General features: G+C 33.5%; 1 protein-coding gene across 11 annotated transcripts in view; it reads right to left on the bottom strand.

The window, feature by feature from the left end:
- Window positions 1–13721, bottom strand: part of DOCK7 (dedicator of cytokinesis 7) — a 241399-nt gene that overhangs the window by 80506 nt on the left and 147172 nt on the right. For 3 of the 11 annotated variants that reach the window (XM_073234050.1, XM_073234049.1, XM_073234058.1), the window contains exons 21-26: window positions 11183–11347; window positions 9281–9450; window positions 3597–3689; window positions 2303–2392; window positions 1934–1969; window positions 1254–1349 (exon numbers count right to left, since the gene is read on the bottom strand). In XM_073234050.1, coding sequence (XP_073090151.1) covers window positions 1254–1349; window positions 1934–1969; window positions 2303–2392; window positions 3597–3689; window positions 9281–9450; window positions 11183–11347 — 650 coding nt within the window. The remainder of the gene's footprint in view (window positions 1–1253; window positions 1350–1933; window positions 1970–2302; window positions 2393–3596; window positions 3690–9280; window positions 9451–11182; window positions 11348–13721) is intronic. The other 8 variants (XM_073234052.1, XM_073234051.1, XM_073234056.1 and 5 more) reach the window with 5 other exon arrangements.

A 13721-nucleotide genomic window follows, 5' to 3' on the forward strand; every position in this document is an offset into this window, starting at 1 on the left:
GTAGATTACTAAATCTCTAGAAGAAATGTCTTCTTATCCCCAACACAGGTAACACTCACAATGTTGAGAATGACCTTATGACATACTCTGGAAGTTCTCTTTGTTTCTTCTTTCCCTTCTTTCTATGTTTGTTTCTTTTTTTTTTTTTTACACACTTCTTTTCAGAAGAAAAAGTTTTCAGCTTTCAGAGGCTGAAAAGGAAGGTCCTAGTGCCAGAATGTCTGAGTTTGAATCACAGTCTGCAAGCTATATATACTTAGAGAAAGTTAATTACTCTCTCTGTATCTTGGTAATACCTAGCCTGTAGGGGCAGCGCTATCACATTGTACATAACTGATAAATGTTTCCTGCTTTTGTGTTCCCATGTGTTTATGTGTGTACTCATATTAAAACACCAATTTATTCCTTTGTTTTTAATATCTTTTATTGGATTAAGCAAAAAATGTTTTCTATTGGCTCCAACTGGCTTTTCCTTCACAGCTTTCTAACCATAAAAGTAGTGGGTATCTACAGAGCTCTTTTTATCTATGTTTGGGATAAAATCTACAGTACTGCCATTATACACTAGCATGCTCAGACTAAGAAAGAATGTACTACAGGTTTTCTTTAAAAAGATAGCTAGCTCCTGCAACCATCCCTAAAAAAATTAAGTGAGCTTTATGTAAGAATATAGTAATTTATCCTCCATTTACCGCATGGTCCCAAGCACATAAGCTGGTGAGAATTATGCCTGGGCTTGCTTGGGGCTTGACTGGATTTACCCCGCCTTATCTCTAAACATCCCGACCCTTCCCCAAAGCAACAGGCCGAGCAGATCCGCCACAATAAAAGGCACCACACTGCTGCCCTCTGTCTCTCTCTGTCTCTGTCTGTCTCTCTGCTGCCCCCTCTCTCTGTCTCTGTCTCTCTGTCCCTCTGCTCTCCCTGCTCTCTCCCCAACCCCCCTCTGGCGCAGCCACTCTCTCCTTCAGATAATGAAGTCTCTTGCATGGGCCCGTGTCTCCTGAGTCGTTCTGGGAAAGGAGGGTTGAGGCGATACACCCTTTCACTTTATAATTCTACATAAATTGTGCTGAGTGTCCACAGTGTTTACATTTAGAGATGAACATATGTAATTTTGTCTTGGAGGCACATGCAAAACCTTAAGATGGGCAACAGAAAAAGATTTCTAGGATGAAATAATGAGCTAACACAGAATTATTCACTAAGGAAAACAATATAACAATATAAAAGAATGTGTTTAGTTTGCTCACCATTAACTCAAAAAAGAACCAGCCTTGTTGCAAAGCTGATTCCCGAACACTGCCACTGCAGACAACCCACTGCAAAGCCAGCTCCTCATGGAAAAGCTATCCAGAAGAAAATCCAAAGTTAATTTCAAAATCTTATCTGCTTGTAACACAAACCAAATAATAAATGCAAATACAAATGAAGATATAATGAGAATAAGCAAAATAAGGCATGTGAGCCATTCAATGATGCAGTGCGGACACCCATTAACGAAACGGCTACTGATACATTTAAGACAGTGGCATGTTGAACAGCTGAGAAAATTACATGTTATCTTGCATTAAATGTAATTTTAAAAGGATAGGTGGGAAACAGCCTCCTAAATTGTACCTGCAAACAGAAGCTAGACCAAAAATTCACAGTTAACAAAAAAAAAATCTTGTTTGTATCTTAAATACATTTCAACATATGCAAATACATTCATGGATGTTGCTGGTACAATTTAGGAAATACCTTTAAAATTTTAAACTGATAAAAGCCATTAATTTTCAGTTTTCAGGTATTTTAAGTCTTTTTATAAAAACAGCAGGAATTTCCTGCCTTGTAATGGATATGCATACAAAGCAGTTGCAAAGTAGTGTATATTAATATGAAAAAGGACTAACAAAACTGTGCATAAGGGAAGCAAATCAACATATCTTACTAAGAGTGATAATTTTTCTAACTCATCTTCCTTTCCCTGGAGATGTAAAACAAAACAGAAGCAGTTACAGAAATAGAATTAAGAGTTGATACATTTTTTGGCACTAAAATTTGATGATCAAATTTGAATTCACTAAATTCTAAAAGCAGTCAATCCCAAAGATATAAACATTATAATAATGTGAGATAAAGAGCCCACATTGGAGAGGTATGCCCAGAAAGGCATCAGGCAAGCAGTGCTTGCTCCAATGTATTTTTAAGCACAACAGAACTACTCTAACATCTCATACTGGTTATGTAAATAAGTCTTACATCTATTTAACTGTTGAATTATTTTCCCCCTATATGGATTGTCTTCATATGAATCTACCTTTTTAGTTGGTAAGCGCCCCGTTAATGTTTGTAAGAAACTTGACGTCTCTGTGTGCGAAGACATACGATTACAACTTCGATCCATAGCCTATGGAGTGAAGATGGATGAATGACGAGATAACATTAAAGTTTGCTGTGGATGACTCTGTGGCTCAAGGATTACATATAACTTTTATAATAGAGGGTTTTTTTTCCTGTGGTTTCAACAACAATTAATTTTATTGCTCATCTCATTTTCACCATTTTAAGCTGCTTTAATGGCCATGCATTAGAAGTACCAAAATGGCTTCTATATGCTTTTAGTCTTTTAAAAAAATGAGCACTTTAATGATTATATAAATTCAGAGTGCTGCAAAGAATGAAACTTTTATCTGTGTGATTTGTACACATGCACATATCTGGTAAGAAAATGTAAAAAGTAAAAACATACTTCTCACTGGTCTCAGGCAGTAAAAAGAAACTAAGAATATTATATTCAATAAAGAAAATTAAGTTTAGACTGATTTCTTTCAATTGTCACTATTATCAAGAACTATTAATCATGTTTGTCATATGCTATATTAAATATAAATCATTTAAAATATTAAATATGGTATTAAACTTTTATTTCAACAACAAAAGCATTTTCCTCCAAAACCAATATACAGATGAGAAGTATATTTTGAGGGATCATGCAGTATTAGCTATCAAGCAACTAGATTTAAGTAGACAAACCCTAGTTCAAGTAAGTTATAACAAATTTCATACTTTGCAACACAGTACAAATTAAGGAATTTTTGCCTCTGGTATTTAATCTTACAGCATGGGGATCATATACTGTTTACATTTAATTTCAGCTTATTACCATTATTGCTAGTCCGTGATTATGGGAAAAAAATGACAAGATAGTAAATGCTAAATGAAAATGATACAACAGCTACACCTAAAACCAAAGCAAATGAAAACTGTTAGGTTTTTCCCACACAAGAAAATTTCACATTTCTACTGAAGATGTGCTACCTTTAAAGCAAAAAGTTATCAAAGCCATGAATTGCATAAGCAGCAGGCACTGAAATATCAATAGAGTATATAAGGAAGGGAGGAAGGAGAAGAGAGGAAATAGGAAAGGAGAACATTACTGGTGCAATTGGTGGTATTCATGCATAGGAGTTGAAAAATGTGCTAAGCAAACAAAAATACACGATTTTTAATGATTAAAAAGCAAGCCACTGAAATCATAGTATATACTAGAAAGTAATGTTCTAAAGGGAAACATCAGCAGCCAATAAAGAAACCTCTAACATAAACACCACCTGTGTTGATTCTGCACTTGGACTGGGGTTGGATCCCCATGGGGCAGCTTTTGGACCACCAGTGTTAACCCAGGAATTGGAGCGATCTAAACCCTAAGCATATAATAGAAAGCAGTTGGAAAGGAAAGAAATATTACATGTGGCATGCTATAAATTATTCTTAAAGAAATCCAGACTTTCCAATGCAAACATGTTTTTAATTAGTACTGTTAAAGCAACCAAAATTTTTAGACACCTAAGAGTATTAGTTCACTGAAATTATCTTATTTCATAACATAATTTTTAAAAAATCACAAAAGAGCATTAAGTATAGTGTTTAAAGGTAATTTCTCTTCATGTAAAGGAATCACTCTGAAAGACCAACAACTAAAGTTCCTGCAGCACCCTTCCCCAAACTCTCTCCAAAGATGGTACAAGTTAGCAATGGATAATTTTCTGACTCTAACTAGGGTTTAAAAGAAAAAAACAGAATAAAAACATTCCATTCTTGTCTAAAAGACTTTAAATTAATTCCATCTGTCATGAACTGAAAACTGTGCAGTAACACTCCATAATTCTATTTGACTGTGCCTCTTCTTTCACGTTTTTTAAGAGCCATTAGGAGAGATTAAGTAAAAAAAAAAGATGCCAACCATTTGCTCCTTCCTAAAAATAATGGTGGATTTCTGGTTGCCCTCAGTTTTTACTGTGCTTGTTGCAATTAAACACAGTGGACTACTACTTTATATAAACATAAGCAAAAACATTATGCTGAGGCTCTCCACAGGAATTATATCTTCATTATCAGAATAGTGAACTTAAAGTTAATTTAAACGCTATTAATGTGTATGATCAGAGCTGAATTATGTCTCTTTCTGAAAGAAGTTATTATAATCCTAGGTGAAGGGAACTAGGGCTTTACTTCAATTTCTTAAACTTGACTGACCACTAGAATTACTTGGGAAGATTTTGAAATTCAGATTCTGGGTTCTACCCCCAGAAACCTGGTCTGGAGCTTGGGAATCAGTTAATAGAACTGGAGCAAGTTATAAGGGATTTTTAGAGGATTGTTGAAATAAGAATAATGAAGATAACTCAAGACAAGTTGACTAAAATATATTAGGGCATGAGCATGGACCCAAACCAGAAAGCACCAAAGGACAGATAAAATAACAGAAAAGGTAGCAACAATGGTAATCAACTCTGTGTAAAGAATAGTATAACCTGGGAAGGTTAACAAAAACAACAAATGTGCAGGGTCCCCCTCTAAACAATTAAATATTTGGGAGTGAGGCCCAATCATCAATACCAGGGGGAAGGAAAGGAGAGGTGAGAAGAGGGAGAGGGGATGTGATAGGTTCCTTCTCCAAACAAGGGCCATATTGTATTTGAGGTGACATGAACGCTCATGTTACAACAGAAGGATTTGGCTCTATATTACAAAAGTCCTCAGCATAGTGCCTAGTGGCCTCCTGCATAGTAAGCTCAGTGTTTGAAAATAAAATGAAAAAATAAGATGACACGTTAGATAAAAACTGTATGTCAATGTAAAACTGCACTGGCATTTGATTAAAAATAATAAAATTAAAACCTGATACAATTATATCTATATAATAGAATGTTATAAGAATATTGTTAGGGCAAAGAATATATCAGTTTTGGAAAAACAATTATGAATAAAGTCTCACAAATATGGTTCTATAGCCACTAGTGTAATAAAAGCCTGTTCATGTAAGTATTCTTGAATTTTAGCAGTTCTGTATTTTATATTAGGGAATGGAGTCTAACCAAAATTTTTATAAAGCCAAATCTCTTCAGATCTTTAAATATATAATCACTCTTGGTAGCAAGAAGGCAAACAAAAGCATCATTCAATTTTTCTAAAAAGTAGTTTATTCTTGCTATAGGTCCTTAATGCTTACTAACCTTCATTCAGTGCATAAATCTATTGAGCACCTTCCATATGCTGGACATTATTGGATACATCAATGAATAAACATCCCTGCCCTAACAGAGCTTATACTCTGATAAACGGAGACAAACACTAAAAAGTAAACATAATAAGTAAATGACTTATATTGTACAGTAAAAGAAAGTAAATGTTAGGAGATGAAGAAACAGAATAAGGGGATTAGAAGTCCCTGGGACAAGGCTGAGGAGAAAGAGGCACTGAGAAAGAGGTTATATATTTAAATAAGGTGGTCAGAATAGACCTCATTGACAACGTAATCCTCTAAGTAAAGATTTAACAGAGGTGAAGGAGTTAGTCACAGGAGGATCTTCCTAAAAAAAATGACATAATCTAACTTGTTTTATTTCTTTGTTTGTTGTGACTTAAGCTTTTAAAGAAGCATTTTGCTTGCTATGTTGTGAATAGAGTGAAGGTTGGAAGCAGGAAAACCACCTTTAAGGCTATTACATTAATTCAGGAAGAGATGATGGTAGCTCAGACCCCATGTAGTATCAGAAGTGGTGAGAAGTGGCTCTACCTTTAATATATACTCAGATCCAAACAAAAAGATTTAGAAAAGCAGCCGAGTTTAGAATTCAAGAGAGAGAATTGTACCAGAAATATAATTTGGGAGTCATTAGAATATGTTATTTAAAATCATGGGACTTGATAGGAGAAGATGTGGGAAGACCAAACAGGACAGAGGTCTGGCACACTTCTAGATTAAAGATCAGAAAAAGAAGAGCCTACAATGGAAATGGAAAGTATTAACAGGGACATAAGAGGAAACCAAGAGAGGGTAGTGCCGTGGAAGCCAAGGTAACAGAATAAACCAAGCAGAATTTAACTGTATCAAAAGCTGATGTAAAGTAACCAAGTGTGGAGAATTAACCATTAGATTTAGTGGAGAGCGTTGGCTGACACTAGCAAGAGCAGTTTGGGTGGAAAATGGGAGCAATAGCTAACTGAAGTTGGGTAAAGTGAATGGGAGTAAGAATTGAAGACAGACAGTATAGAAAACTTTTTTAAGGAACTTCACAAAATGTAACAGAAATGGCAAAAAAAAAAAAATCAGTAGAAATCCTAGAGAGAAGATTTTTTAAATGGAAAAAATAGCAAGCATGTGTGTGTGTGGAACGACCTGGACTGAGAGAAACTGATGATGTAGAAGCAACTTGGAAGGACTGCTGGAGTGAGGATACCTAAGTGAAAAGGAAAAGTGGGGACGTGTTAGTTGGTGTGATGTAACAACAGAAGGCAATAACCTTTTGCTGGGAGAATGGGAAAGTAAATGGAATAAGAAATATAGTATAATTCCCTGTCGGCATTAAGGGTTCTCTTAAGGTTCATGGCTTTTAAAATCAAATGAGACCAATCATTGCAGTAGTTCTGAAGTCATGTTCAGTGACACAGGTGCTGAAAAGGAACAGTCAGTCAATCGGGTACAACTCTGGTTTGAGGTTTGGCTAGGCAAGTAAAATGAAGAGAAGGATAAGGGAACCGAGGTTCAATTATAAAGGGGATAATAATAGGGACTGATCACGGAATTTAAGCTGGCTAAATCAGAAGAAGGAACATTAGGGAGGTGAAGCACAGTAAAACCGTCACAGGATCAAGTCACTGGATGCTGCACAAGAGTAGAGACATTGTTAGAGTTGGGGTATGACAGAAAAATCAGAGCTAACGGTTAGAGAAAAAGATGCCTGAAACTGAGATTATGAGGGTCAAAGTTTTCGGTAGTGACAAGATGTAGTTGTGACCATGGCTCAGGCAGGGTGAAAGACAAAATCATTAAAGAAGATTTTCTTGAATTTCCAGTACAATAAAATTAGAATAAAATAAGAGTAGCTATAAGTAAACTTCAGACTTCTTACAATTTTACAATGAGATAGAATTATACACCATTATTATTGGGGATTTTAAATAATGATAGTCCAAAGTGAAGGTAGGCATCAAAAATTTGCAATAAAGAAAACATAAAACCATTTAAATGAAATTTGATTAAGACAAATTCTCATCCTATGATGGCTTTCTCAGAAGTTTATATATAATCTATCTATATATCATATATTGTGATATTTGTTACTTTTTCCCCATTTTATGAATTACTGGAAAAAAGGCAACAAATAATCATTCCAATATATGCAGACCTTGTTCTAAATTTTGATGTTATAATCTATCAAATATATCATATAAAGGAAAACTCTAGAATTATGCCAAATGGGGCATAATGGAAGTCATAGAAATTAAGAGACATTATAAAAATAGAACCTCAAGGAAAACAGTGTTTATGGCTCTTTAATAGGAAAATTTCTTATAATTCACAAATCAATTCATTCTACTGAAAAACTGTATTTACAGTACAGAAATAATGCTAATAAATAATGCTAAGTACTACCTCCATTACAATGAGATAAGGTCAAAACTAAAGACAAGAATTAAAAACCTGAGTTCTTTTCCTAAACATGTAAATATATGTTGAGGGAAAAGAGCCTTCTCTTTGGCAATTGCTGTATTACTCAGGTTGCTTTGCAGTATCCATTGTAAATATTTCTGTACATCACTCTGTGAGGAGGTCACAAAAAGTGAAAAATGTTTACTTAGGTAACATGTATATGGATCTTTAAGTTATTGAAATAAATGTTTATTATTTAAATGATAAGGCTATAAATATATTTTGATCTGAGAATTCACCATTAAAATTACTTAAAAGTTACTTAAAAATGAGCAATGCTTTTAGTTCATTAAAAGTTTCTGAATGTAAAATTTCTGTAACTATATGAATAGGCATAAAAAAGTTTTGATGTTTTTGATCAAGTTAAGTATTTCACATAACAAACCCAGATTGTTTAAAAGAAAAAAGTTCTATTATAGTTTAGGCTAAGAGTTAAACACGGACCCTAGAATATATTTATTTAAAATCCTCCTCATATCCTAGTTAACAGACTAAAAATGCCAAAGAAAAAGTTGGTTATCAGTCCATAACAATGGTATCTTCCTCCTTTCTAATAGTGAAAAGTATGTTTGAAATAGTTTGTTCAAAATATGTGACAAAATTTCTTGGCCTCAGTCTTACTGTTATTTTTTCCAGCTTGTTTAAACTCTGAGTTATTTTTGTACTTACCTATAGAAAACTAGTAGTTACTTGTTCTTTAAGTATTTTGGCAGGGGCAATAAAGATGGATGCTATAAATAAGATATAACTGGATTTTATACTAGCTGGCCTCTCTCTTGTCTAGGACAATCATTAACCATCAATAAATAGGTCATATTTTTCTAATCCTGGTGTACCTTACATAGTTTTCTATGTGAAATGTTGCTTTATTCCCGATCAAGGTTAATCGTTGTTCTTGATTTTTTTTTGAGAAGGGGGACTTATATTTTAAATCAGTGATGATATGTCCTTTCCACACAGTAGTTACACAGCTCTCTTAATTCTATAGAAAATCATTCTAACCATTTTTCATGTAATAAGTAACAGACGGGCAAAAGTGAGTTATATGTATCTGATCATCCTGGACAAATTTTTGAATCTGGCAGATTTTCTTGAGCAGAGTGAACCAATCAGTTTATAACAGGAAGCATACTTAACAGAAACATGAAACTATGTACTGATAGAATAGAAATGTACAACATTTTTGCTTATTACTAACTCAAATATATTTTTAGATTAAGAACAAATTAAAACAATTGGATATTTATCATCTGTTCATAAACTGAAAACCAAATTTATAGATGCATATCTTCAGTTTACCTTACTGCCGATGATCGACCGTACTTCATCATCTGGTGACGTGGGAGTCCCAGATATATCAGGATTACTATTACTAAGGCTCCGAGAACGGTTTAAATTAAGGCTTGCAGGTCTCACAGCAGATCTAGCCATTGTGGCATAATGCACTGATCCTCCCAAACCCCCAGGACCTACAGTTGTATAAAAAAACAGTGCATAATTAAACAAAGAAAATTAATCAGGGAAGAAGACCTGAAAAAAATCTCTGCCACTTCACAAAATTCTAGAAAGCTCATGAATTGCTTTTATGTCTAAATGAAAAATACTATGAATAAGAAAGAAGTACTCAGGACATACTGATAGCCAAATAGAGATACTCTATTTTACAGCAGTTGATGAAAACATATGAATTATAAATAAAATCATTGTCTCTTCAATGTTTTTATGATTATATATTACATGTACAATAAAAAACAAAAGTAATGGAAAACACATACACATACTACCTTCACTTAGATATGGGTGCATTTAGGACCCACAATGTTCCAGTTGATATCTCTTCCTTTTCTCCCACCCCTTCTGCTCTGCCCTTTGATACATAGCACTAGAGGGAGAGCCAATTTACTGTCAACATCTCTTAAGTGAGACAGGCTTTAATTCTCTATCTTCAGTGACAATCTGAACTATAATAAAATGGCATCTTTATGATATACATATACATATATGTACATATGTGTATACTAAAGATAATTCTAAGATACCAGGTTATATAAAAAAGAATTTTTTTGTCTAATCAAGCCTGATACCATCATTCAACCATGTTCTATTAATATAAAAAATACCCAGCAATTGTAGACATAATTTACCTCTATTTTTGTTAAGAAAATTGTTCTGAGTGTCATTTTGCAAGTGACACACACCTGTCAACTAGTTATTTATATAGCCTTTCAGGTCAGCATGTAGAAAAGATGTTTTACAAAATCTGTGGGATTCAATAGTGTACCGAAAGAAAGGGTAGATGGAGGAGAATTATATATAGTCCACAATCACTTACACACTCAGAGCCTCAAAATGGTATAGTTTTAAAAATCAATTTTGGAAATTATGAACTAGAATGAGTCAATTACTTCTCTTTTTGCAATAAAGTGAAGAAATAAAATGATCTGGAACAGAGTCAGATTACTATTATGCCTTGTTTTCATAATGAATGTCATAATTATTTGTCACAATTATTAATGTTAGCATTGTCAATAGCTGGAAAAGGGCAGTTACCATTGTCACTAGTGATGAATGATGACTCACAGAGACAAATATGTGAACAGGTTGTAAGGTATGCACAACATAATCATTAACAAACTGAACTAAAGAGTTATTCAAACTTACGACATTCCCCCGCCCCCACCTCCCCGCCACTGCCATATAAAAAGCAAGTAGCTGCTAAGGGCTCTAATATTCAGAAAGACTACATTATTTTATTTATATGAAGACATTAGAACTTTCTTTATATCGTTGTAGGTTTCACAGGGTTATTAGGAAACTACCGAGCCATCAAATTATCAAATTTCCTCTTTAATGTCCAGTAGCACTTCTAATGACAAATACAACATTCTATTTATCTAAATAGGGAATAATAAAATACTTCCAGAGACAGAAGTCATTTTCAAGGTTCATTTCCAAGAATTAATTAAACCAAGATCTCCCTAATTCAAATTATAGGAAGCTGTATAAACAATGATGCTTGAAAATGTAATCTATTTATCCTTTTAATTTCAGCAGCTATCATAGTTCATGGTACTTAGCAGGCATTCAATAAATGTTTGCTGTTGAATGAACAGATCATGTTATGGACTACAAGATTATTTCAGTAGTGAAATGAACACACAGTCTATTCAAGACAGTTTCATAATAAAAAGAATAACATACCTGGTGATGGTGAATTAGGGTAAGTATTAGGTAGTCGAAAAACATAATAGATATATGATGCAAGAAGGCTGTTCCTGCCATGCTGGTCATGATTTCCTTCCAAGTTTTTGTGAAGCCGATTTATAATGGATGCCATGGCTTCAAAAGATGCTTGACCTAAATTAACTTTTAAGAAGGAAGAAAATATTTTTGCATTAACTTTTTTTAGATTGTAAGTTCCAAAAAGGTCAAGGTTTTGTCAACTTTGAGTTAAGTACAGTGATTATACACAGTAAGTATATAAAGATGATATCTGATGCTGATTTTAGTGACATCTTATTAGCTAAATCCAAAATACTATCTAAACAAAATGAGAAAAAACTCATTTTACTAATATAACATGAAAATTATATGAGTTTGCTTAGTCAAAACACAAAACATTATCTAACAGGTACCCATTATTTTGTAAAATAATACAAAGCACATAAGAAAAAAATCTGTTTTGTATATCACCTTTAAGAAGTAACTTCTGATTTTAAATATGATTTAGAAAACCTAAATAGCACACAATCATGTTACTTTCCTTTTTAAAAACTTAAAAACATTAACAACAAACATGAATTATTAAAAATATCAACTTAAGTGAATAAGCAACTTGATTGAAGTAAGTGAATCTATAAAAGGATTGGGAGAAAAAAAAGCTAGAAAAAAACAGGTTGAGGTAAGACTGTATAGCATTTTAAGTGTCAGGCTAAGCAATACTTAATTCCCAGACATTCAAGTCAGTACATAACAATAATTCTGCAAAACCTGGGAAATTCTGGGAGCACACCAAATAAATGGATAAACCAAACAGCTATTTTAAGCAACAGAGCCTCAGATTCTATGAGTTTTTTAATCAAGACAGGAAATTATGAATATATAATAAGGCCAATTAAGTTTTCCTAAAAATGGAATAATCAGATAAAGTGGTCATTTAAGAAGATCAATCTATACACATACTGAACTAGAAAAGAAAGAGACTTGAGAGAGGGAAACCTAAGTGGGGTTTAGCAATCCTACCTATGTTCCTGGTTAATTCCTTTTCCTTTTTCTTGTAGTAGCTACTGCAAACCATCAGAATCCTTCTCAACACTCAGGTCCCCTTTCTCCCTTCTCAGAAAATCTTGCTTTTTATCTCACAGTACAGATTTATAAAGCATGAAAGTCCTCAAGTTTTTACTACAAATTTATCTAAATCTGAAACCATTTTTATTTCCTTTCCAAAGGAAGCAGTGCTCCTCTCCTATAAGAATGATGCATCCACTTTCTCTTCTTTCCTATAGACTTGCTTCCTTAATTAAATCCTGTCACACTTCTATATCTTATATTTTTCTCCCCTGGAACTAGTTTCTTAAAGCATACAGACATGCTCTAATCTCTCCATTCTTATGCCCTAATCAACATTGCTTCCTTTTCTAAATAAATTTCCTTAAAGAACAGTATATGCTTTTTGTATTGCTTTCATCATCTACTGTTTACTACTTAACTTTCTGTAATCTGGTTTCTATTTTCACTATTTGACTAAAATTATTCTTGTTAATTTCATCAGCGGCCACTTCTTCAGTATAGTAGGTAAGAGTGGGATTCTGGAATCAGTTGTTTGAGTTTGAATCCTCAGGCAATTTTTGTAAGCATCATGTTTGTCACTTTATTCATTTGTGAGCAATTTTTTTAAGCATCATGTTTGTCACTTTATTCATTTGTGAAATAGTATTAATAATGATACCTATACATAGAGTGTTGTGAGGATTCCATATGTTAACATAAATAAAGCACATAGCACTATTCCTGGCACATAATAAATGCTATGCAAATGTTTGTTACTAATGTTATTATTATTTTACTTACACAATCTACAAAAATGAACAATGCTAACTTTTTTAAACATTCTCCTGTGACTTTTTTTTTAATTGAAGTATAGTTAATTTACAATACTATATTGGTTTCAAGTATACAACCTAGTGATTCATCCTAAGACTCTGTAACAGTATTCTTTACGAATCTCTTCAATACTTCTTAACCCACCATTTCTTTCTCCATCCCACTGTCACTTACCTTGTTAGGACCTCATAGTTTTTTGTATCAAATTCTACAAGATTCCTAATTTGTCTCCCTGCCTCCAGATTTTCCCACTTTCAAAGCATCTCCATGCAGCAGTCATCTCTATAAAAACCAAACTTGGTCATATTATTTCCCTATTTAAGACAAGAAGATACTTCAAATGCTGTTGATTTCTTATAGAATAATAGTCACAATTCCCTAAAATATCATGGAAGACTACACATGATCTCCCTACCAATATATCTCTAATCACCAACCCTCCAATTAATAATTGATTATTTATAATTCTCCCCAAATATCCAGGTTCATTTATCTGTCCGTGTATTATTCACATGCTGTCTCATCACTCTGGACTAGTTATTTACCTGTCAGACTCCTACTCATCTTTAAATGCTCAACTCAAGAATTATCCCTACTAAGAAGCCTCCCCTTAAAAAAAGAAAAATCGTAAGGAACT

This window comes from Manis javanica, chromosome 4, assembly GCF_040802235.1.
Source record: "Manis javanica isolate MJ-LG chromosome 4, MJ_LKY, whole genome shotgun sequence".
NCBI lineage: Eukaryota > Metazoa > Chordata > Mammalia > Pholidota > Manidae > Manis > Manis javanica.